The sequence below is a fragment of the Populus nigra genome, chromosome 15 (genome assembly GCF_951802175.1).
Source record: "Populus nigra chromosome 15, ddPopNigr1.1, whole genome shotgun sequence".
Taxonomy (NCBI): Eukaryota; Viridiplantae; Streptophyta; class Magnoliopsida; order Malpighiales; family Salicaceae; genus Populus; species Populus nigra.
In genome coordinates, this window is record NC_084866.1 from 11,516,164 (window position 1) to 11,540,621 (window position 24,458).

A 24,458-nucleotide genomic window follows, 5' to 3' on the forward strand; every position below is an offset into this window, starting at 1 on the left:
TTGCTACTTAAGAAAGCATTGGTTCTGTTCTTTTGAAGTGGATGCCTGTTATTCTACTCGAGTCCCTGAAATTAGTCAGATTGGAGAAATTATTGAAGTTTTACTTCTTAAAGTTTCTGGATTAATATAATAATGTATGTAGTCAAGTAGAAAACTAATAATTTTAAGGATCATTCCTTTTTATCGAGGCAAATCTGCAACATATAATCTTCTTGTGCATTTCCAATTCAACAAAAAACATTTCCACTCAAGATTATTGAATTTTCACTTTGAAGGAATTCAAGTCGACATGTGTATTAGGCATTTAAAAAATGATGATATCAGAGATCAATTCATGATATTGAGTGAAGGAAAGTGTAGGATATAGAATGGTAATATTAACTTTTTTTCAAAATCTAGTAAGCTACAATTTTGCTTGCCACCATGTTGATTTGCAAGAAGCAGATTCTACAGATGACATGAATAGATATCAGTCCATGAAGAAGAAAATTGCTGACATTACCAAACTCAAAGACTGACACAGATCAGAAAATGAGAAATAAATATCATTGCCAATTATTAAAATAGTTATCCACATCCAGAAGCAGTCTAAGTAGGACTGGAACTTTCAAATTCAGCTCAATTTTTTCTCTGTGCCGTTTCTTTTCGACATGTTTCTGGTAATGACTCCGGGATCCTGTTCGAAATATGAAATACAGTGATATTTGAAACCTACACATAATACCATCTCAAGGAAACATATCCCATTGCCTGTCTATTTTTGTGTGGCATTAGTTACTGAAAACCGACTATTGAATTCCTAATTATGCTTCACAGTCTGAGCAATAGATGAATATGTGCCCACTGCACCAACAACAACTGACATTAGCATTATTGTCAAGATACCTGCTAGCTCAGTTCCCCATTTCTGATGAACTTTAAAAATCTTCAAGTAACATGCACATGGGAGGAAGAATGAAACAATAACGATGAGAGCCGCTCCACTTAGAGATGTCAAGGACTGGAAAGATGGAAATACCATGGCCATAACTACTGTGCTAATTAACAAAGACATTCTGACAAGAGTACCTATCGACTTACTATCTTGATACCTGTCTGGCAAAACACTTTCAATTGCAGTGGCAATCGGTGTTATTGTTAATGCATACTTGGCAATTGGACCTGCCAACATGGTGTATATTGCTATCTTGGAGCTGAGCTTTTGCGTAGGTAGATTTAATGTAACTTGAGATTGCACATTCTGACCATATATAAGATAGCCCAATACGGCCATAGATAAGTTGGTGATAGTACATATGACAAAACTTACAAACATGACCTGCAATTGGAGCAACAAAGAGAAAATCAGTAGTTAGTCACCACTAGCAACAAAGAGAAACTTGTATGTCTAATTCTTGCATCATTAGGCATATTGAATTGACAACTACAAGTCATTGAAGTGATATAAAAGAAACCAAACCTCACCTTGGAAAACTGGTTTTTCTTTCTCATTGAATTGTATATGCTAGGGAACATTGCATGAGCACCATAGCAAAAAACGTACAAACTGAGTGCAGTAGGCACCCCTTGTAAATTTATCAGTGATCCTTTGCCATGAAATCCAACCCCTTTAGTCACACCAACACACAAAACACAAACAACTACAACCAGAGAAGACAGCACCCCGCAGGCCGAAACATAGGACATTACACCGAGGTTACTTAGCCACATAGTAGGCAAGATCAAAATACCTGAAAGAATAACAAAAGAATGCCTGCAATCTATAGAAAGGCTTCCCAGCTTTAATGCAAAGTTCGGAGAAAGCTTATGCAAGTTGTCCCCTTCCATTATTAAAAAACCAGTGGCGACAAAATAAAGCTCTAAAGAGGTGAAGAAAGACGCTACTAATTTTCCTTTGCGTCCAAATGCATGACTGGCAATGTCAGAATAACTTGTAACATTAGGATTTCTATCCATGCATCTGCACATCAGAAGTCCAGTAAAGCTGGCTGCAGCCGCAATCAAGATCAGCAGGATCAAGCTTAACCAGCCTCCTGCTGAAAGGGCATACGGAATGGATAGAATGCCCATTCCTGAGACAAGAAATAAATCGCAAGCGCGCTGTCAGACAAATATCAACGCAAAGCCATCTACACTGTAGGAATTGTCGGAGTTTTGCAAAGAATAGACCCTGTTTCCCTGTAAAAAGCGGGTTTATGGAGAATTTGCGAGATCGAAATCAACAAACAATGTTGCTACACTTTTCTTAAGAAAGTATGATGTTCATATTTTTCTGATCATCTGTTTTTTTTTTTCTTAGTTCAGTTCAATCATATTGATACCAGTTCTTCAATACAGTAAAAAAAATACTGCATCCTTTTCAGTCTTCGAGGCTCGATTGCCGAATTTTAGCTATATTGGACAGTATAGAAAAGAAGAGAAAATAAAAGGAAACAAGAAGAAAAGGATGATTGTTAATGAACATACCTGAAAGAGCGTTGATGCCATTAATGCAAGTCTTTAGGAAGCTTACTTGTTTATTTTCCATTGTTTCTCAGAATTTTTGTTCACTTTTTAAACCATGTGCTAAATAAAATGAAGGGTTTGTTTCTTTTTATACATCTCTCTCAATGCATGTTGTATGAACTCAGTGATCAGGAAAAGGAGATGGAAAGTAGGGATCTAAGAAGATACCTAGTTTCCTACGACTACTGAGATACTGCACATTTTACGGAAGGAATTCATCAGGATATTTGTTAGCACTAATTGTGTTTTCGGTTTTACCTTAATTCTTGTCTAACAACCTTGCACATTATCCTAATTTACCATTTTTCAAGCAAAGTAATTAATTATTTTCTAACAACTTTGTAAACCTTGGAATGGAGGGTGAGTGATGTAGGAGATTACAGGAGATTTGAGCTGTGGTATTGTTGCCATTCAACTACATGAACATTCGGTAGATATGTTTTTTTTCATATTTATGGTTAATTATTTTCCTTGTAATATGACTATATACAGCTACGATACATTTTTTTTCAATAAAAATATAGTTTTAAAATTTTATGGGAAAGAATAAAATTGATGCTGTATCTCTCAAAAATCGTCTTTCTACAAAGGCGATATTTTAGGAGTGGCTGATGATCAGTCACGATGATTTATCAGAAGGGAAAAAAAACCTAACAGGAGCTTAATAAAATATAAAAGAAATCTTTTATTTTTTTGGTTTATTGGAAGATTTAAATAAAATAGAATAAAATTTATCAAAACCCCTCCCTTTCCGTCCCTTATATAACAAATTTATGAGATGCACCTACATCCAGAATATTTTCTAAGAAGGTCATCCACCAATCAATCACTAAAATCAAAATAATGGATTTTAAGGGTTTTTTATTATAAAAAAAAGGTTCCATTTTGATATTTTTTAAAAATACTGTAGACACTAGTTTATAGGTTTGTGCTATATATGTCAAATCCAAATTTGTTTGAACATTGCAAAAATTATTAAATATGTAAAAATTATTTGATATTTTTATTAAACTCGATCCAATTGATCAATGTTAAAACTTCTTGATTTAATTTGTTATCTAACTTAGATTTTTAAAATTAAATCATATACAAGTTGTTCCAATATAACTGAATTGACTAAGTTGGTCTAAAGACATCCTGACCGACCAGCAAAAAATAACTGAGGATAATAGAGAAAAAAAGATGAAATTGACATAAAACCTTTCAACCCAACTTCTTGCCTAGCTCGAGTTGAAAATTAAATTGTGTAAGAGTTGTCCTGATGTAACTCAATCAACTTGATCAGTAAAAAAAAATCTAGGGATAAAATTGAGAAAAAGAATTGGTGAAAGGCATCTCTTCCTTATAGAATATTGTGAATTGGAGTAGTGTCTCTCTTTTTCCGGTTATTGTTTTGCTTCAATCATCAATTTTTTCTTCTTTTCAATTTCATTCTTTGATATTGTGTTGATATGCATTTGAAGTTGATGATTATTTTAATTTTTTTTTATGTTATTATTGAGATCTCAAAAAAATATCCTAACATCAAATTAGTGCTCAATTTCATATAAAAAGAATTCAATTTATTGTTTGCAAGAGATTGAAAATAAAGGGACTAAAATTGAAGAAAAAATGACAACACTTTTTGTTTCTTAACAAAACTATGGTGTCGACTTTGGTCATTTTTCTTCTTCTTTTTCTTTTGGCTTTATCATCGATTTTTTTTTTAATTTTATCTTTCAATGTTGGGTTGATTAAGATTTGAGATTCATAATTTGTTTTAATCTACTTTTTATATGGTTATCTCGATTTACAAAAAATCTCAATATTGGGTTGATATCTAATTTCACAAGAAAAGAATCTGGTTTTATTTTATAAAAAAATTGAAAATGAGATAACGAAATTGAAATAAAGAAAAATAAGGCCCTTTTAAAATAAAATAGTGTTAGGGCCTTTTTGCTTAATGTTTCCTTGGGATATTTTCAAGTTTTCTTTTTAGTCTTTTTAGCTTTGCAATTAAACAATTTAGTTCAAAATTTTATTTTGTTCAAAATTTTTAAATTTAAGAGTCGAGAGAGAAAATCATTGAAAAACATCAAATAAGAGAGAAAAAAGTTGGTTGATCGAATTTCAATGACTGAAAAAGCTAAATTTGATGTCAGAGTTTTTCTTTCGGTAAGAGGAGTTCCATTAAGGTGTTTTTGAACTTTCTAATTTCCTGAAAAAATAGATTAGAGTTGAGATAGACTTATTTCCCATTTGATTTTTTGTTTTTTAATTGATTTTCAGTTTTTTATAGTTGATGAATTATTTTTTCAAGGTTATCAAAGTGTTTTTAAATATAAATATGTAAAGAATTAGGTTTTTAGTAAATAAAAAAAAACCCACATGATTTTTAAGAGACCTCTATAGTGGTCAGAAACTGGTTTGCTAAGAGCATTTAGTTTGCTTCTCTTAAAAAAAAAATAGGTAGGCAATTTGAAGAAGGAAAAAAAAAGCCCAAGCATGGCCTAGGCTAGCATGCACCCACACAAAATGACATCCCTTTTTGTTTCTTAACAAAACTATGGTGTCGACTTTGGTCATTTTTTTTTCTTTTGTTTTATTTTTTTTTAATTTTATCCTTCAACGTTGGGTTAATTGAGATTTGGAACTCATAATTTGTTTTAATATACTTTTTCTATAGTTATCTTAATCTAAAAAAAATCTCAATATTGGGTTGATACTTGATTTCATGAGAAAAGAATCTAGTTTTATTTTTTAAGAAAATTGAAAATGAGAAAACGAGATTGAAAAAAAAATAATTAAGGCCCTTTAAACATAAAATGGTGTTTGCACCTTTTTGCTTAATTTTTCTTTAGAATATTTTCAAGTTTTCTTTTTAGTCCTTTTAGCTTTGCAATTAAACAATTTAGTTTAAAATTTTATTTTGTTCACATTTCAGTTTTTAAATTTAAAAGTGAAGAGAGAGAGAGACACTGAAAATCATTGGATGAGAGAGAAAAATTTTGGTTGATCGGATTTCAATAAAAAAAAAAGTTAAATTTGATGTCAAAGTTTTTCTTTCGGTAAGAAGAGTTCCATTAAAGTGTTTTAAAACTTTCTAATTTCCTGAAAAATTAGATTAAACTTGAGATAGATTTGTTTCCCATTTGATTTTGTGTTTTCTAATCGATTTTGAGTTTTTTTTAATTGAGGAATTATTTTTTCAAGGTTATCAAAGTGTTTTTAAATGAAAATATATAAAAAATTAGGATTTTAGTAAAAAAAAAAAATACCAACACGATTTTTAAGCCACCTTTATGGTGGTAAAAAACCAGGTTTGCTAAGGGCACATATTTCGCTTGTTTGTTTTTATATATAAAAATAATGGGTGGGCAATTCGAAGAAAGGAAAAAAAAAAGCTCGGGCCTAAGCTAAGATGCACCCACACCTAAGCTTGTCTTATGGCCTAGGCGTGTTAGGTAACCAGCCCTATATGGCTAGCCTTTTTTTAATATATTTTAAAAGAAATTGATTTAATTTAAAAAAAAAACAAAGTAATAGGACCTAACTTACAAGTATGAATGCAGAATGGGACTCGTGAATTTTAATGGTAGGATGTATGGTTACGATGAACCAATTAGAAAGGGATGTATAGGAATATAACAAAAAACAATTACAGTATTCAATTATTTAAAAAAAAATTATTTCATGTGGCACTTAATTTTCGTCATAATTAGTGATTATATTTAAAGTTTTCTCATCAAGACTTTTCAAGGAAAAATAGACCCCATGAGTCATCATCATTAACAATAATAATTTAGAATATATATATATATATTATTTTAGAAATAAATAGTGACAACAACTCTATTGACATAGATAAACACAAGAAAAAAACGAGGAAGAATAAAAAAAATTATTTTTTACCTTAAAAATATTTTTATTGAATATAAAATGAATCTTTACATATTCATGTGCGTAAGCCAAGTCCCTTAGCACCCAACAAAATTCTTTACATATTTTCATTTAAAAATACTTTGATAACCTTGAAAAAATAATTCCTCAATTAAAAAAAAAATTAAAATTAGTCTAGCTTTGCACTATCCATATCAAAATTAGGATTTTTTTCACATTTTAGTTTGAAATTTAAATCCTAATAATTAAGAAAGGATACCTTTAATCATCCATGTAGTCCCTTGTGCTGGATAAAGACGTTCCAAAATGCACGTCAATTTGTGTTTTGTATGATTTGATCTTCACCAAACTTTGAGACAAGACAGTATTTTGGCACGTACACCTTTCTTCTCCCTGTTCACGTCGGAAGACTTTTCAGAGAAAGTCCTTATCCTCTCGATTGCAATCAACACGCTCGAGGAGAAATATTTACCATTTTTTTGTTGAGTTTACACATCGCACCCAACATTCAAGTATCTGGAATAAGAAATGGGAGCCCTGCAATTAATGGTGTGTTTCCACTCCTGCAAAATATGGCAGCAACCGCTCACAAATATAATGAAATCAGTCTTCTGCAGAAGCAATTATAAGCACAGAATCCACACCTAGAAACCGAAGAAACCCCTTTTCCCTGACCTTATTTTTTTTTTCAGCAACCGCTTACCACACCATGGTAATAAATATATTAAAGGAATAGTATTAAAGCTGCTTCACAATGTCATATTCGCCTAAGAAACAGTATGCGCATTAAACTAATGCATGGTTTGGCAACTGATGCATTGAACAAATCAGAGAAGAATGATCAAACAAGGTCTCAGATATAGAAAATGTGAGCTCCGCAGAGCATACAAGGCCATATATAACCAATATGTTCCAAAGATACTAAAAAGGAAAGCATAAGAATGCTATACAAAGAAACCAACTGTGGAATAAAAAAATATATAACATCAGAGTGAGCAGCAAATAAGTATGCTGCCTACAACTAAAATCCTAAGCAATACTATCTGCATCCATGCTAGATGCAAGAATTCTCCAAGTTAAGGGTGCTTCCATCCACCAGAGTAAGCATTGTTGTCCCTTCTGTTGTTCCTAAAAGCACAGCATCCGACGGAGTACACAATGATGAGGAATACGAGAAAAATAATGTTGATAACAGCAACCTTCTTCCAATCCCTCCTGAGGTTGTCCAGCAGTCCAGCTTTGCAAGAGTTGCAGTTAAAGCAGAGAACATCTGTTTGATTATCCCATGAAGCGCAGTCAGGATCGGAGGTGGAATTTGTAGTTGTCTTCTCCCAGTTAGTCGGTGATTTATAAAGAAAGCCACAGCTATCTGATGGCTTACAGCAGCCAGCCTGCCAAAACAATAAAGAAACATCAGAACCCAGTGTAGTGTTATGAACACTTCATGAAGAAGAAGTCTACTGCAATAATACCTACATACATGTCAGGGTTCATAGAACACTATTTACCAAACGTTCATAGAAACAATTGAAGAACTACACAAAAATTACATGTCAAATAAATAAATTATCTAAGGGTAATAATAACCCCTTTGGCTAAAGAAGTGAATATCCATTTTCTTGTCCCAGGGTAATCAGAACCACCGGCGCACACAAAAGTAAAACCGCAACAGCTCAGTTCATACGGCCGTGAAAGGCCATCGAGGAATAGAGACCCCCTACTGCCCCATACAAAAACAATTAGTAGATGATAAAAATATTAATGATCAGAGGTAATTAACCATAATGATTGAGGAATAAAAGAGGGTCATTTCCCCCAACTCATTACAACTCAAGCACATGGTAAAGCTAAGCAAAAATGGGGTAATTTCACATATCAGCACATAGGAAGGATCACTAGCCACAGAATCCCAGCAAAGGATACTGTAAAAGATAAAAGAAATGAGAACAAATGATATATATATATATATATATATATATATATATATATATATAATTCACCACAAAGAATCATATTCTTCATACAGTAACCTAAAAGTGTTCTTGCTTTCCTTTCTAAAGCCATAATAAACTAGAAACAACTGCGAATAATCCTAAAATAATAAAGAAAGAAAGAGAAATAATTGAAAAAATCCCTTATTCCTATATCACAAAGAATAAAGCTTTTTTTTTTGTCATTATGATAATATTGATCAAAATTATTAATCACAACATTCTTAATCCACAATTACACACAGAAAATTGTACTGACATCTAACGACAACCAGTAACCCATCATGACTCACGAGTGCCATCTCGTTTCTTCAATAGGAAAGAAAAATACTAATGTTAACAATTATCATCGTAGATTTAACATTATTTCTTTTTAACAACAAAAACTTAGATCTAACAAAAAAAAAAAGAAAAACCGCAAATTTAAAAAACAATAATCAAAAGCATAAAAAAAAAAAGATAGGTAAAATACCTGAAGAGCAGACAGATGGCGGGTATACAAGACTTCAACAGTATCATTCGCGAATTTCTGGTTAAAATCACTGCAAACTTTAGCATCAATCAAACAACTCTTAATCTTCCTCCAGTTCTTCTGATTGCCCACTCTCTTCTGCAACCAATTTGAATAATCTCCCAACTTATACTCCTTATACCCCTTCCCGGACAAAACCTGACCGGCACCTTTATTGGTCACGACAAAAGCGAAAATCGTGAAGCAGAAGAGCAAGACGATGAGGAGAAACATGACTAGGAGGTAAGCCCAGAGAAGCCATGACACGCGACAACACGCGCCAATTAGGCCAGCTAGAGAGACTAGTAAGAGAAAGACACCCAAGATAATAACTGGGGTGTCGAAGAACTTATCACATTCTGATGTCCCTTTGTTTTTTAGCCATATCCCTGCCCACAGGATGGGGATTGAGAGCAGGAAGGTTATGAAATTCAGGATTCCTACCAAGTTGTTGCTTAAACGAAACATTGTTCTTCTTGTTTGGTTGCGGAGAATATGAGACAGAAAAGAAGGGAGCGTTTGTTGGGTTTTGATAGGAAGAGGGGAGAAGGCTATTTATAATGACTAGTGATGGAGGAGGGGGGGAAGATGGGGGAGGAGGTTGCAGGGAAGCCTGGTTCTTCTATTTAGCCTCGGAGGTTACGACTACACGCGCTAAAGGACGCGTATTAATTGAGTCACGCGTGGTTAGTTGAAAGGCGTAGGGTTTCTTATTATTATATATTTTGTTTTTTATATTACAATCCTCAACGGATACAAAGAGTAGCGGTCAACGTGTATGGATGTGACAGTTTAGTAATTAGCACAACTGTGTGTTTCAAAAACTTTTTAACCTCGTTATCTCTTCTTTTTAATTAATTAATTAGTGTAAATCCTTCTTTAATGCTCGGTGTTTTATTTAGATTTTATTCTGAATTTATCTTCTTTCTTTCTTGTGCATATCTTGAAAAATCTAATGTAATTTTTCATTAATTGCATGTTTTTTTACGGTAGAAATGTGCTTTATCAAAAACAAATTATTTTTACTTTATTTTTTTATGTATTTTTAGATAGTTTTAATATACTTGTGTTAAAAATAAAATTTAAAAAATAAAAATATATATATATTATTTTAAATTATTTTTAAACAAAAATATTTTAAAAATTAATTGATATTATAATATTATAACATTATAATACTAAACTAGCTCTAAATCACTTCTAATTTTATAATAATCTATATAAATTTATGATTTTATATGATAAAACAAATAAATACATTGTAGTCTTTCAAAATAAATACATAATTGAAATTTGTTGCATTACATTTAAAATATTCATTTTTTTTAAGAATGATAATATATAATTTCTTTAATAAAATATTTTTCGTTAATTACAATGCAAATCTAAATATGAAATAGCTGTAAAATAATTGATTTTTATTATTATAAAAAATATTAAAAATATTACTCACAAAATGTGTCTATGAACAAAAATACCACAGAAAGAATTAGTTGTTCAAGACAAAATAAAAATAAGAAAGGATTACATATTAATTATTAGCCAATTACATGTTTTACAAATTACAATAATGAAATGATAAAGTCTTCCTTTTAAAAGCAATTAATAAAATAAAGTTTCAGAGGGAGCCGTTAGGTAGCAGTCTTCTGGTGACCCCGTGGGCTATACTACCAACATGCGCCCTTCACGTGTCACCCATCGCGGCTTGTCGGCGTGGTAACTATGAATGAGGGGTCACCGGCATGTCCCACACGCGTCCACTTCTAAATCAGGCAAATTATTATTGCTATTATTTGCTATTTATGATGATAAAAATCCGAAGTCAGTCAATGTATAACCGCGTTTACTGAGAAAAGGGGGTGAACTCATGTTTTGCGTTTGCAACAAGTCCTGTATTCTTTCTTGCTTTCTGTACCTTCTGTTTTTTTCATGTTTAAAAGATGATAGTGATTTTTTTTTATTTAAAAATTTATTAAAATAATTTATTTTTTAATTTTTAAAAATTATTTTTAATATCAATAGATTAAAATAATATAAAAATACCAAAAAAATATAAATTTGAAGCAAAGAAAAAAAAACTTAATTTTTTTAAAAACACTTTTGAAACACAAAAGCCAATGATCCGAATTCTTTCATGGTGTTTGAAAGTGCAACTTTTTTTATTTTTTTCTGGATGTTTTAAAAGTATATTATATTAGTAAAATATTAAATTGATTTTTTCAGTATATTTTTCAAATATTTTAATATATTGATGAAAAAATAAAAAATTATTTTAATATATCTTTAAATAAAACATTATTTTAAAATTTCATTTTTTTTACTAAAATTTAATATGATTTGTATATTTTGGATCGTTTTGATGTGCTGATGTTAAAAAATAATTTTAATAATATATGAAAGCTTGGCTGAGGATGAGATATTCAAATTGTCCATCTTCTTCTTCTTCTTCTTCTTCTTCTTCTTCTTCAAAAACAAGCAGTTCCCAACACCACGAAAGTCATGCAACCAGCGAAGAAATTAGGTAAAATGTTAGCAATGATTCTCGACAAGAAGAGGGATGGCTAGCTTTACTTCAATGTCCACACGGTCACGGCATTTTATGGATTCCAGCTATGTGTGACCCGTGCTTTTTATGGATTAAATATTTATATTTTTTATAAAAATATTATTTATACATGTAATTAAATAAATTAAAAATTATATGTGCTAATAAATCGATAAAATATCATTAATAACATGTAAAAAAAAACTTGAAAAACCAAGAGATAAATATAAATCAAAATATTAAATTTTGAAAAATAAAAAATTCTTCAATATAAAAAAAGAGTCTCTACCGGGCGGGTCGACCGGTTTTTTCCAGGCCAATTGCAAACCTGAATTTTGAATGAAATAGACCTGGCCAAGGCCACGGGTCACCCAGAAATTTTTTTAAAAAATATTTGATATTTTAATATTTTATTATGAAAAAATTAAGAAACAATCTATGTAAATATATACTATACATGTTGTAAATAATCAAGTTTAAAAAATTATTTCAAACGGTTTTTTTTATCTCACATTAGAAAGATATTATTTTCTTCTTCTAAGTTGAAGTATTTAAACCAAAAGGGTTTATTATCCAACATTGAAAAAATATAATTTTTTTCTTGTAAACATAAAGTATATATACTAAAGGATTTCAAATCCCACATTGAAAAATAAAACATTCTTCAAGTATTTATATGGTGAACTTTGAAATGAGTTAGTAACCAACTGAAAAATATGAAGAAAAAAGTCTTTGGGTAGAAAAAAAAACACATTTGAGAAAAAAAGATCTCTGCCAGGTTTTTGTCGAGTCACTCGAGTTTCGGGTTGACCTGACCAGTCAACCGGTTTACTCCAAGCCAATTACAGGCCTGAATTTTGAATGAACCAGATCCTGCCAACACCGTTAGGTCCAGGTGGCGATAGGGCTCAATGCTGTTAGGGCCCAACTCTATTGGGTCTTGCTGGAAGGCAAAGCTCATCGCTGTTGGGTCTTGCTGGGCAGCACGACCCAACCCCACTGGAAGAAAAGATATCAATTAGCCCAACCTCAAATGAAAAAAAATTATTATCATCCAACTTTTATACAATATAAAAAAAGTCTCATCAATTTATTTCTTCTTTATCATATGAAAAAAATTACATAAAAGAAAAGAACAAAAATCTAAAGAGACCTAAAAAAATTGAACATAACTAGGTCTGGCTGTGAGCCAGACTCAATAGTGTTGGGTTTGGCTGCCAAGCCAGACCCAGAAGCTTTGGCACATGAAACACAAAAGACAACACCCCTAGTAACACTTTTTGACTAAAAAACAACAAAGACAATGCCTTCATGATGTTACAGTGTGGTCCATAGTACAAACACTTTATGTCTATAGTGTGGTCCACAATACAATGAGTCTGTGTCCACAGTAAATATACAATATTTTTCTCACTCATTTTAAAGTATAGTATAATATTGGTATGAATAAATGTGTTTTTAAATTTTAAAAATATATTGGTCTGTAAGTGTTATTTTTTTATATAAATATCAATTTGATACTGGTAAAAATTATTAGAAAACAATCTTTTCTACAAACTCTTTGATTATGTTTATCATAAACATAACAAAAATCCTTAAGAAATTTATAGAAGTTTATGTCTATAAGTTTCAAGGATTTTCTATATCATGAAGGTATATTGTATTAATTCTACAACAAATATAGTGGAGGTAATTAATATCTTAAAAATAATGATATTCTCGTCTCCATGTTTGTTTCTATACCACTAACTTAACAAATTTAAGGTATTAATCTGCAATGAAATCTAAGATTATGATGAATCAAGAGTTTGTAAAGCAAGATTGTTTTGATGGAATGAATTTGCTCATTGAAAAGACAAGATGATGTTCTTATTTACTACTTTAAAGATCTCTTATATCTTTTATCTGAATCTGCCTGAAATTCCTGCATCTACACCTAAAAACAATGATCAATTGAGGGCAGATCATAAGAAACAAGATGAAGATGAATTGTTGTGTAGAGGTCATATCCTCAATCATTTTTTAAAGTATCTATATGATCTTTTTACATCCATAAAGTCTTTCACATGAAATTTAAAAGTCACTAGAATATAAATACAACACCAAAAAAACAAAGCCGCTTTATCTCGGTATATATATATATATATATATATATATATATATATATATATATATATATATATATATATATATAATATTTTTTTCAAAATTAATTAATCAATTAATGAGGAATGACACATCATATCAGTTATTCAACTAATTTGACTAAAAAGTTGCCTTTTGAATTCTATAAATATATTGGTATGAAAAGATATGTTTTAAAATTTTATAGACATGTGGGTATGAAAGAGTTTTATTTTCCTTTTAAATATCAATCTTATAATGGCAAAAATCAATTGAAAAATAATATTTTTTTTCTATTTTTTCCTTACAAGCTATTTGTTTATATTTATATCATAAATAAAATAATAAATTTTAATAAATTTATAGAAGTTGTTGTTTATAAATTTTAAAATTTTATTATATACTGAATGTATATTATTTTAACTCTACAAAAAAAATATAACATAAAAAATTAATACTTTAAAAATAATAATCTTAAAGTATCTAAGTCTATACCTATGCCCACATTTGATGCAATTAAAAAGTAGAGAGACTTTATCTTAATGTTTGTGTTCGGTGCACTGAAAAATATACGTTCCTTATGGGATGCTATTTGAGCAAGAAAAGGAAATAAAGTTGAACAATTTGATTTTTGAATCTCAGCAATTTGGCCCTCTTGTTTTTTTGTTTTTTTTATTTAATGTTTTTTCTCATGTCGTATCCTCACCAAGTCATTTGTTAGCAATTTGATCTTTTCACACAAAGCACATACCTGCTTTGGCTAGCACTCTGAGAAATCTGAATAAATAATTATAAGGTTAAGAAAGAGGACTGACGAAGAACATGTGGAGCTGTGGAATTGTAGATTGTACTTATCAAATAAAAAAAAAAGGCTAATGTACAAGGTTATGTGCAAGTTTCACATGCACTGCTAACCCATATACTAATATTTTCCAAAAATACACAGACGGAAATTGCCTGGAAACTTACAATGCCGCGTTTAGCTCCAGAAATACGATGGTCCTGCTCTTGAAGGGTATAATATATTTTACCAGATTTATTTATTTATCTATTTTGAACAGCACATTTATAAATTTTATAACTGTAGTGCCTTTTTCTTCAAAAAGAGAAGCACACAGGGCCATGGCATACGGAGGGTGGACATCCCAATGTGAGAACACCTCTTTCGAACCGGATGACATTTTGGACCAAGAACTAGTTTTGTGACCTCTTCTGCGTCAGGTGGCCAGTCAACATATTGCCCCTGCATCTTGCACTTGTTTATTACTCAAGCTCAACCTCCCCTCTCTCTCCTTTCCTTCCTTTTGTTCTTCCTTTTAATCTATTTTTGTTATATGCTAACCATTCCATGACGGTTTTGCAGGCTCTGCCATTATATATTGTCACAATCCACATGATCTCCTCACAGAGACAGAGCATTGAAGCAAATAAGGAGCCAGTAAGCTACGGAAATCACGTTCTATGCACATTGTGAATGGCATTGTCAGCGAGACAGCGCTATATGATATCCATGCAAAAATTCCATTTTATATGAAAGAAGCCTTTTTGCTCCTCTGTGGTAATGTGTCACGAGGCAGCGTGGTGGTGTTGCGCATACTATATACTCGTACGGCTTGTTTCCGATGCTCTGTACCTGCAAATTATGACAATCTAGCTAGTGTAGTTTAACAGTATAATAAATCATATCCCCGCTCGACAATAAAGGAAATCCCAATATTTTCCCAGTAATCACTTGATGTTTAATTAAGCGAAATGAACCTTCTTAACACGATCACATGGCATTTGATGCTTTGGTCAATCTGTCAGTGAGAGCAACCTTTTAAGAAGAAGGTTCTGATTTTTTGTTAATGCTTTGAATATCACCATACATCTCTAGCTTTATGGCTGTAGAAGCAAAGTAGTTATATTGTTGTGCAGAGCTCCCGATAAGCTTTGGAGTAAATTAAAGGTAACAAGTTGACATGCATAGATTAGTGGCGCTGATTAAGAAAATTACTATCCCGTCACGTCAAGGTAAGCAAAATTGGAATGGAAGCAACTAGCAAGCAAAGTAGAGGTGGTTGGTGATGGTGGTTGTTGCTGGTCCACCAGCAAGGACGATAGCTTTTGCTTGCAAACTCTTCTTCTACGAGGACTGGTAATCAAATTGCTTCACTTTATCGCCCTAGACGATTTTCATTTTTCATCGTATTAATTATATGAGGTTATTAATTGGAGCATGATTAACAGACAATGGGACAGCTCCCCCCACTTTGACCAAGGAATTTTTTGTTTCTTTGTTTGTGTAATGCTCGAATTCCTTGGAAACATACCTCTTACGAGCATACGGTCATGGTAGCCAAATTAAATGTCAACAACCGACCACGGATTCAGCACTGAAACTTAACACACAATCCACAGATATGGCTTGGCCCCATTCTTCAATCCATCTCTCTAATAAATAATTAAACCTAATATCGAACCATCCACAAGAATCAAAAGGGAGGCACCCTGGCTGGTTCCAAAACTACAAGGTTTTAAGACTTCCGCCAAAGCAGGGCCTCCCTGAGAAGTCTGTATTCGGTCTCGGCTCCAGCATACAGTTGCTGCATTTTACCTCAGCCAATTCCATTCCTGGACTTGTGCTAAATGTCCATCAAAAAAACAAAAACTTAGGCTAACGATTACAATGGTGACAAAGTAAAAGCATTGCTAAGCAATCGTAAACACCCTGGTTGCTGTTCTAGCTTCTTGTCCTTTCCACCAAATCCTCAAATAGCCATCTCAGGCTTGTTGATATCCTATTCTAGATTCCAGAGAAATCCACCCCAAACTCCGTGATAGAACCATTTTGACCTCATTATATGTATATTTTTTAAGTTCTAATAATCAACAAGGTATTCCAGAACCATTCACTGTCAACACACTCAAAGGTTGCACCCCTAACAGTGAAGAAGAACAATTAACAGTACAATGAAAATAAACAAATTAGAAACCAGCACAAATATCCGCAATAATTCATGTCAATTCAACAAACTGACAAGGAATTCCAAACAGTGCCTTATTAATTCATATTCAAAGCACAACCACAAATGTAGCTAGAAGAAATGAGAAGACGAATACGGCCAGAGACTGTTCAGCTCGCTGATGTGAGATCAAAGGGGACCTGGAAATGTTCCATTCTCCCTCTGCTCATTCCACCTCTCGACCTGCAGCAATTCATTCACATGAAAAAGAAAGAAACAATGGTCAATTACAATGGTAAAAATTTTTCATTGACTCTAAAAGCAAATCACTGCCACTTCAAGCACTAAAGACAATATTCTACAAAACAGATTCCATTTAAGAGGCTGAAATATATAATAGACCAATTATGGTATATTCCAAGACAACATCCCACTGACTACTGACAATCCAGAGAGATGGCATACAAAATTTGAGTCAAAGTTAAAATAGTAGAAGGTATGATTCAATATACAAGAGTGATGAACATAGCATTGCAGCATTAATCAAGAACAGACTAAGTCAGCACAAAAAATATTCTGTCTTATAAACTTTTCATTCAATCCTAAACAATATCTTACCACTGACTGGATGCTTCCACATTCTAAGTAATGGCATGTTAAAGCACCAAATGCAGAGATATTCTGTTTACGTGTAATCTAGGCCCAAATATTTGTCTATGTTGGCCAGGGAATGAAAGAAAATAGGTCATGCAAAAAGATCTCTATTACAGTCTCTGATTCATAATACGTCAATCAGATACTAACAAGCGTAATCAACATGGAGCTTTACTTGGTAATTTTACTTTTCTTATTAGTCTAAAAATCCTGATGCCATTTGGATTAAATATTAGTCATATAACTTTCTAAGGATTCTTTTTCCAATAAGGATTAGGATTTAGACCTAGTACTAGTATAAATAAAGCTGCCTAGCTTATTTTTCAGACATGTTTTGTATATTATCGATCATAATATGTTTAAAAGGTTGTCTACAAACCCTAAACCAATTTTTCCAGTTCCAAGTTCAATTTTTTTCTAGTTTTTGCCATCAATTTATTGTTCTTCGTTGTTTTGAGTTGATTTCTCTTCCCACACTACATCACTAATTATACTCTTGAGAAATTGACCAACAAGCTGTCAAACTTAAACTTTTATAGATAGAACAGCAAATATAGATGGTTTGTTGTTCTGCACAGATGACAAATGTGGAGAGCATGATGTTTGAGAGGTGAAATGGGTTTCTAACATAAAGGCAAGCTTGTCTGATTTCTCAATATTGTAAATAAGCCCTTTGCTCAATATTGTAAATAAGCTCGTACAACTGGTATCAGTGTATTCCGATAGCAAATAGGAGTAATACAGTTTAAAACAAAATTGGCAATGTCGTTAAACACACCACATCATGTAGCATCAGACAGGCGTGTTTACATTTAGCCTGACTCCCAAACCATGAATGATGCAATAACATTCATGATAATGCTACAATGCAAAGATGACATCCCACGTGAATAAGAAACCACTTAAATTAATTCTAAATTCAATAATTTGCTGTTTTTACTAGCAAACTTTCATTGAAAATCATTTGCCAACATTTTACAGAGAACTACAGTATATTAAAAAAAAAATGTCCTTGGCAGATCATAAATTAATTGAGACAAAAAAAAAAGAGGCTCAGTATACTCACCCACTCAGAGGGGCAAAGGGAACGGTAGTATTTAGCAAAACGCTCGCAATCATTACCTTCATCACCCTTCGCTGCCACACACCTGCAGTCAATAATAATTAACGTTCATGGAAAAACAAAGATAACCACTAAATAATAGACAGATAAATGAAATAAAATCGACAAAGACTAATGAACAATACCTATGAAATTCAATGTAGCGGGTGAAACAGTGTCTGGTTTGATTTGTCGTAGGGAATCGATAATCAGCTGGAGCTGTTTTCAGCTCAATCTACGCAGTAAAACAATACCATTATTACCCGAAGAAACACCACATCATTCTCAAACAACAGATAAAAAATAAAAATCAATCACAATTTTCAAAATGTCTCATCGCTGTTTCCTTATTCTTAATTCGAAAAGAAAAGAAAAAACCCTAAATCTTAATAGATCACCCACAAACCAGGCATAGGATGTCGTAAGCATTAGGAGGAATCAACCTAACTTAAATAATTAATTATTTGTAAAACATGAAAACAAGTACGTAAAATATAGAACACAGCCAGAATATATAATAAATCTTTTGCAGATCCGAGGAATTGATTGTATGAAAATGAATTCGATTTCCTTTATTTTCAAATCCGGAAAGTGAAGATAGAGGAGAGATTAAAGAATACCTCTTTTCCCATGGCTGCCAATAGCGATCGAATTCAGACACAGAGAAGCGAGAAATCAATCGAAAGAGTTCGAAGGGAGAGATGGCTCAGTATTGACTAATTAATTCTATTTTTTTTCCTGCGGTTCGTCCGATTAACAATAAAATTGGGACCCACGTGCATAACGAAACGAAAAAATTGAGAGAGTCATGTTTGGGTACAAGAAGGCATGGACTGTGAAATCGGGTTATGAACTACTGTTTGGTTGGCTTTGATATATATTAAACCCGAATTACAGTTTTGTTTATTGGGCCAGACCGAGACCACTTAACATTTCTTCTTTAGAGGATAGTTGGTATTGCGTTTCTACATGGAAAAAAACATATTTAAGAATGTTTAATATGAAAAATATATTTAAGTGAATTTTAAGAAAGTATTTAATATTAAATTAATATTTTTTATGATTTTTATGTTCTAATAAAAAAATCTAAAAATCATTTTAATATAGTTTAAATAAAAATAATTTACACCATGATATGAAATATTTTTAGAGTGTATTTAACTATATGGCAACGGTTAAACATGAAATAAACTAAATATATATTTAATCTAGTTTACAGGTTGTCTAGTTTTTTTGTTTCAATGATACATAATAATCTTATACATGCTTGACCCATTTTAAATAATTTATTTTTCTTGTTTTCATGGGAAAATAAAAAGAAAAAAAAACATAGAAGAATCATATTATTATTATTATTATTATTATTGAGTATCAAAATCTCTTTCCTATGACTATAATAGATACTTAATAAAAAAAATTATTAATTAAACTTAAATTTACTATTGAGTCAAACATGTGATTTCTATCTGATTCCTAACTTAAATCAAGTTTAAAAATAAATTTAGTAGAAATTGATGCAATATAACTCAATTTAAATCTGATTTGATTTAAAAAAATATTGAAAATATTCCCATTTAAAAAAAAACAATAACATTATTTTAAATTAAACTAAACAGAATAAATTTGAATTAACTCATATAATATATAACTCACATAATAAGCCAGCTGAGTTTAATAATAATTAAAAAAAAAAAAAAGAAGAAGCTAAATTCCTGTATCCCTTAAACAACGTTGACTCGTTACTTTTTATTAGGATCTCTTTTCCCTCACACTTAAACGAACTTGACTTGGTAAACACATGACAATAATAAAACCCATTACTACTTGTTGATTTTATGTGATCAGCTCATCTCAAATATGGCAGAAAATTCTAACCCTACAGAAGCACTTGCAGTGATAACAACAAAAGAGACTACCAAAACTAATAAACGAACTGTAGAAAATACAGACTCTGATAAAGGAACTCAAGTAAGAAAATATGCAGGCTTATTATCAATATTCACTTTTGTGCTTTCTGTTTTGATCATTGCCTTAGCTATTTGGTTGCTTTACATGAGAGATTACGACTGTGAGAAGCTCTTGAGGCTACCGAGATTACAGATGGGCATTGGCATTGGTTTGATATTTGTTTCCTTGATTAGCAACATTGTTGTGTTCTTGAGACCACGGTTTCCAGTGCCAGGTTTTTTCATAGTTATGGTGCCGTTGATCGTGATGTTCACAATGGGACTTGCACTTGTGGGAGCTAACAAGATGGAAAGCAGGAGATTGGTGGCGACACCAATGTGGTTCAGAGAAAAAATCCGCAATCATGACGACTGGGAGAATATTAAATCTTGCATTTTCAGTTCAGGAACATGCGATGATTTGGTGTCCAGGTCGTTGAATCTCAAAGCATTTGATTTCAGTATCAAGAAATTATCATCTATAGAGGTAGTTTTATTCCATTTACACATGTTATGTTGTTATCTTTGAATCATTTTTTGCGCCTATTTTACGTGGATATGATTTCTATAGGAAAATCGCTGCGCATATACATGATTATAAATGCATATTTAACCAATGTTATCTGCTCCTACAAAAAGAAAAGAGAGGAGTGAGGGGTAGGTTTCGAACCCATATTTTTGCTCTTTATGAAGAATTACAAAGAAAAAAGAAGTTCATATATATATACACATGACCCTATCATTATAGCAAACGTCCTTCTTAATCGCAGTAGCCATGCTTTTTCAAGTGATCTGCAATTAGTTATTTGTTGATTTGTGTGTGTTATTTTAAGTTTTTATGGTATTGAGTGCAACTAACTAATAATCTAAAATCTAAATATATTCTTGCATATCAGCTCTGCTTCCAAATTAATTTAATATATTTTTATTTTATTTTGTTATATGGAAGACTGGATGTTGCAAACCACCATCAATATGTCAAATGGAGTATGTGAACGCCACATTTTGGATAAAAGTTGACGGCGCAGTGGATGAATCACAACTGCAATATAGTGACTGTGCTACATGGCGGAATGATCCAAGCACCCTGTGCTACAACTGCGGATCTTGTAGACGTGGTTTTGTGAGAATAATGGAAAGTAAATGGAGGAATCTCGGAGTCCTCCTCATCTTAATGGGGTTACTTCTTGCTATTGCTCACATATTATTATTCGTTATGGTTATGTGGGAGAGATAATGAAGAACGATGGATTCGTCTCCACAAATTCAAGAAAGAGAGGACCTTTTCTTATTGTGTTGCCAGATCGTTTTTATGAAAAGGGTTCGCTTTTTTTTTAATCTTTTTGAAATAAGAATGGTTTTCTTCTTTTGCTTTGTTTTATGGTGTTGGTCACCTGTGCGTTTGTTTTCTAGATCGCTGTTATTTTGCAACTTTTGATTCTATGCTTTGAATTAGCATGTATGAGGGGAAACTTTTTTACCAATAACGGAGCGCATACCTTTTCTCTGGGCCATTTGCTATGCATTTAACTGGCCTCACCCACCATGGCAGATACAGATCTAGACTGATCTTGATCTGTAGAAGCCAACAGCTTGCAAGTTTAGCTACCCAGTTGAGCTGCAAGGAAATGAGCCTATCTACATAACGAATCAAGCCTCTTGTGAAGGATCAGTTTCGGCATTTTAGCTTTAATTAGCTAGCCGCATGAAGTAACCTCTAAACCTTTCGTTTTCCTGCGAAGGATCTTAATATGGTTTTTATGTTTTCTTTTTCTCATTCTTGAGAGAACCTGTCTGAACTTGTTATACAGTTTATAACGAAGGTGGCTGGAGAATGATAATTCTGATTGATGGAGAAGGCAAACTCTATGGCTATCCTACTGCTGAATATTGATTCAACAAGAAGACTGGTGAATGGAAATAATGAAATAAATTTAATAATGAATTACCAAGTGAAGGAAGCATCTAATCTATAATTTACACAACATCAAATGAACTGTGCATTTTACAAATGCAGAGCATTGTGTGGGTAGCAAAAGCTTGTGAAAAGCCTCTGATGAAAAACTTCATCAGACTGGCATGTTCACCTTGTAGCTATTGATGGAACCTTTGAAGAGCTGCGGTAAGCCCAGAATGCCAGGCAAGGCAGAAAAGCTTCTGGATAGCTTCTGATCAAAGCTTCATCATGTTCACCCCCGAGCATGAGATGGATCAAAAGGCCCTACCCAGTGAACAACACCACCAGTATTGGACATTGTAGCACCACCAGCATTGGACGTTGTTGCACCACCAAATGCAACACTGGACACTTCACCGTTGCTACTGTTGTATGGAATTATCCAATCCCCAGCTGACCCAACACCCATGTGAACAAGAGTCCTCCCATATCGCACCGAGGGTCTTGGCCTGGCGGTAGGAGGGGCTTGTTTTCTCCTGCTGCTCCTGGGTTCGAGTCCTCATGTGCACGCCTGTCACCCCCGCGGTGCTTTACATGCCCACTGGGTTTGCAGGGTGTTCAGTGGGCTGTGGGATTAGTCATGGTGCGCGCAAGCTGGCCTGGACACCCACGTAAATCAAAAAAAAAAAGAAAAAGAAAAAGAGTCCTCCCATATCCATCAATATTGGCACCACCGCCTTCTACTGGGGGTGGATAAGAAGCATCAGGATTCGCATAGCCAACACAATATTGGTTTGGAGCTAATACAACACAGATCAGCACAAGAATTAGAGTATATGAAAGAAAATTTTGAATGATATAACCACCACATTCAGATGCAAGAAAAAGTTACCGCGTGCTCTGTTATCAGCATTCAAGACATCAATGTGCAACTATTCCATTTCTCTTGCCATCCCTATGAGATTTTGTTCCATTGCTCTCATTTGCTCCACCTTCCCTATATTTAAGCCTTTTTCATATTCAAATCTAGCTCTTTTCACCAAAACAGCAGATAAAAATAGTATACATATAAGTTAGAACTTAACAAAATGTACATAATACATCGCAGTGTAAAAAATAACAACGCAACAAAAGTTCAATCCTTGTGATATCAATGTTTGTATTATTATGCTGATATTCAGCACCATTTCATCAGTGTACACTGCATAACCAGCATGCTCACAAATAAGACAAAAATTGATGTTTAATCAACTTTTGTATCATCTATTACTTCCAAGACGAATACAAGTTTTCTGCAGTTTACCTTTTTCATCCCTCCCCGCTCGTATCTGGTTTCCTCACAAATTGTCCCTCTATGCAGCATAGCAAGCTATGTCACAGCAATCAAGGTGTTGCTTCAATAAAATTACAGTAGCGTATGGCAAGAGAATTTGTATATACCAATGCATTTAGCATATGGGTGTTGCAGGTCTGGCCACGAGTTAGGCATAGGCTAAAATGGAGCGCACGACCATGTTCAGGGTACAATGACAAAAAACCCTTGAGCTCGACACTCGAAGGAGATGTGTCAGACGCACCCTTTGACTTAGCAGAGCACCAGGCCAAGTCATTGGGCCTAACAGCACCTATCAGACCCAAGTTTTGGATCCGGTAGGAGCAAACCCAATAACTCCTGGATTTAGCAACACCTGCTAAATCTAGCTACACTTGAGCTAACAATGCATAGCTATATTGGGGCGTGTTTGGAGCTAGTACATACCGGCCCAACTTATCCAAGAGTTCAAGATATTTATTCTCAAATGTTTTCCTCAATATTATACTTTAGGAAAAATATATAAAAAATTGCTGATAAAATATTGATTCATCATACACAAATGTTACTCCACTATGGTTAGTGGAAATCAAATGGGTCGGCACTTTGGCCAAGTGTCAAAAACCAACAATATCTCCAAGAACAACCACAAAGTTTTGTCTATCAATGCTAGTTGTAAATTATGCAAAATCAACTTTTCCACTGCCCTACATCCTTCAGTTTTTGGCCACATATACGTGCCTCACCTTTTCTGTTCCAATCTTTGGTATCATGATCAAATTAAGTATATAAATTAAGGTTCTCCTTCATCTAGCAAATTATCAATTAATCCATTAAGGTCAAGAATTGCATTTTCTTTCCTGCTCCAGAAGTCATTTACTTGCTAAAAGTTATATTCTTGATGTGGCCTCACAACAATATGGCTGCATTTAAGTCTTTAGTTGCTGTTGTTCTGCTTCTTGCTATGTCAAGCATGCATGACGTAATTTTAAATAAATTACAAATTACAAAGCTCCATCGCGACCATGTGCCGCCTTCAAAGAAAAC

General features: G+C 32.9%; 4 protein-coding genes and 1 long non-coding RNA gene across 5 annotated transcripts; 1 reads left to right on the forward strand and 4 right to left on the reverse strand.

The window, feature by feature from the left end:
• Nucleotides 1-799: 799 nt before the first annotated feature.
• On the reverse strand, nucleotides 800-2,527 carry LOC133674717 (amino acid transporter AVT1J-like). Its single transcript, XM_062095926.1, has 3 exons — nucleotides 2,467-2,527; nucleotides 1,789-2,072; nucleotides 800-1,318 (listed from the first exon to the last, which is right to left on the reverse strand). Exons 1-3 carry the CDS (start codon nucleotides 2,525-2,527, stop codon nucleotides 800-802), a joined length of 864 nt encoding a protein of 287 aa, XP_061951910.1.
• Nucleotides 2,528-7,222: 4,695 nt separating this feature from the next.
• On the reverse strand, nucleotides 7,223-9,473 carry LOC133674535 (tetraspanin-8). Its single transcript, XM_062095698.1, has 2 exons — nucleotides 8,848-9,473; nucleotides 7,223-7,775 (listed from the first exon to the last, which is right to left on the reverse strand). The coding sequence occupies exons 1-2, from the start codon at nucleotides 9,352-9,354 to the stop codon at nucleotides 7,461-7,463; spliced, it is 822 nt and encodes a 273-aa protein (XP_061951682.1). The 5' UTR covers nucleotides 9,355-9,473; the 3' UTR covers nucleotides 7,223-7,460.
• A 7,023-nt stretch (nucleotides 9,474-16,496) lies between these two features.
• Nucleotides 16,497-19,106, reverse strand: LOC133673913 (cytochrome c oxidase subunit 6b-2). The gene is made up of 4 exons (XM_062094845.1): nucleotides 18,877-19,106; nucleotides 18,403-18,491; nucleotides 18,221-18,302; nucleotides 16,497-16,743 (listed from the first exon to the last, which is right to left on the reverse strand). Exons 1-4 carry the CDS (start codon nucleotides 18,886-18,888, stop codon nucleotides 16,690-16,692), a joined length of 237 nt encoding a protein of 78 aa, XP_061950829.1. The 5' UTR covers nucleotides 18,889-19,106; the 3' UTR covers nucleotides 16,497-16,689.
• A 1,007-nt stretch (nucleotides 19,107-20,113) lies between these two features.
• On the forward strand, nucleotides 20,114-21,439 carry LOC133674718 (tetraspanin-15). Its single transcript, XM_062095927.1, has 2 exons — nucleotides 20,114-20,689; nucleotides 21,152-21,439. Exons 1-2 carry the CDS (start codon nucleotides 20,114-20,116, stop codon nucleotides 21,437-21,439), a joined length of 864 nt encoding a protein of 287 aa, XP_061951911.1.
• Nucleotides 21,440-22,800: 1,361 nt separating this feature from the next.
• Nucleotides 22,801-23,495, reverse strand: LOC133673944 (uncharacterized). The gene is made up of 3 exons (XR_009835097.1): nucleotides 23,403-23,495; nucleotides 22,992-23,131; nucleotides 22,801-22,899 (listed from the first exon to the last, which is right to left on the reverse strand). It is a non-coding gene; the product is annotated as an uncharacterized LOC133673944 (long non-coding RNA).
• Nucleotides 23,496-24,458: the final 963 nt, after the last annotated feature.

Coding starts and splice junctions, on each gene's coding strand:
- LOC133674717 (XM_062095926.1), bottom strand. CDS start 2,527: ATGGAAAATAAACAAGTAAGCTTCCTAAAGACTTGCATTAATGGCATC. Junction 2,073..2,466: donor TGGCATCAACGCTCTTTCAG/GTATGTTCATTA, acceptor TTCTTGTCTCAG/GAATGGGCATTCTATCCATT. Junction 1,319..1,788: donor ATAAGCTTTCTCCGAACTTT/GCATTAAAGCTG, acceptor CTCCAATTGCAG/GTCATGTTTGTAAGTTTTGT.
- LOC133674535 (XM_062095698.1), bottom strand. CDS start 9,354: ATGTTTCGTTTAAGCAACAACTTGGTAGGAATCCTGAATTTCATAACC. Junction 7,776..8,847: donor GCCATCTGTCTGCTCTTCAG/GTATTTTACCTA, acceptor TTGTTTTGGCAG/GCTGGCTGCTGTAAGCCATC.
- LOC133674718 (XM_062095927.1), top strand. CDS start 20,114: ATGGCAGAAAATTCTAACCCTACAGAAGCACTTGCAGTGATAACAACA. Junction 20,690..21,151: donor AGAAATTATCATCTATAGAG/GTAGTTTTATTC, acceptor GTTATATGGAAG/ACTGGATGTTGCAAACCACC.
- LOC133673913 (XM_062094845.1), bottom strand. Junction 18,303..18,402: donor CGCTACATTGAATTTCATAG/GTATTGTTCATT, acceptor TATTGACTGCAG/GTGTGTGGCAGCGAAGGGTG. Junction 16,744..18,220: donor CCCTTTGCCCCTCTGAGTGG/GTGAGTATACTG, acceptor GAATTGCTGCAG/GTCGAGAGGTGGAATGAGCA.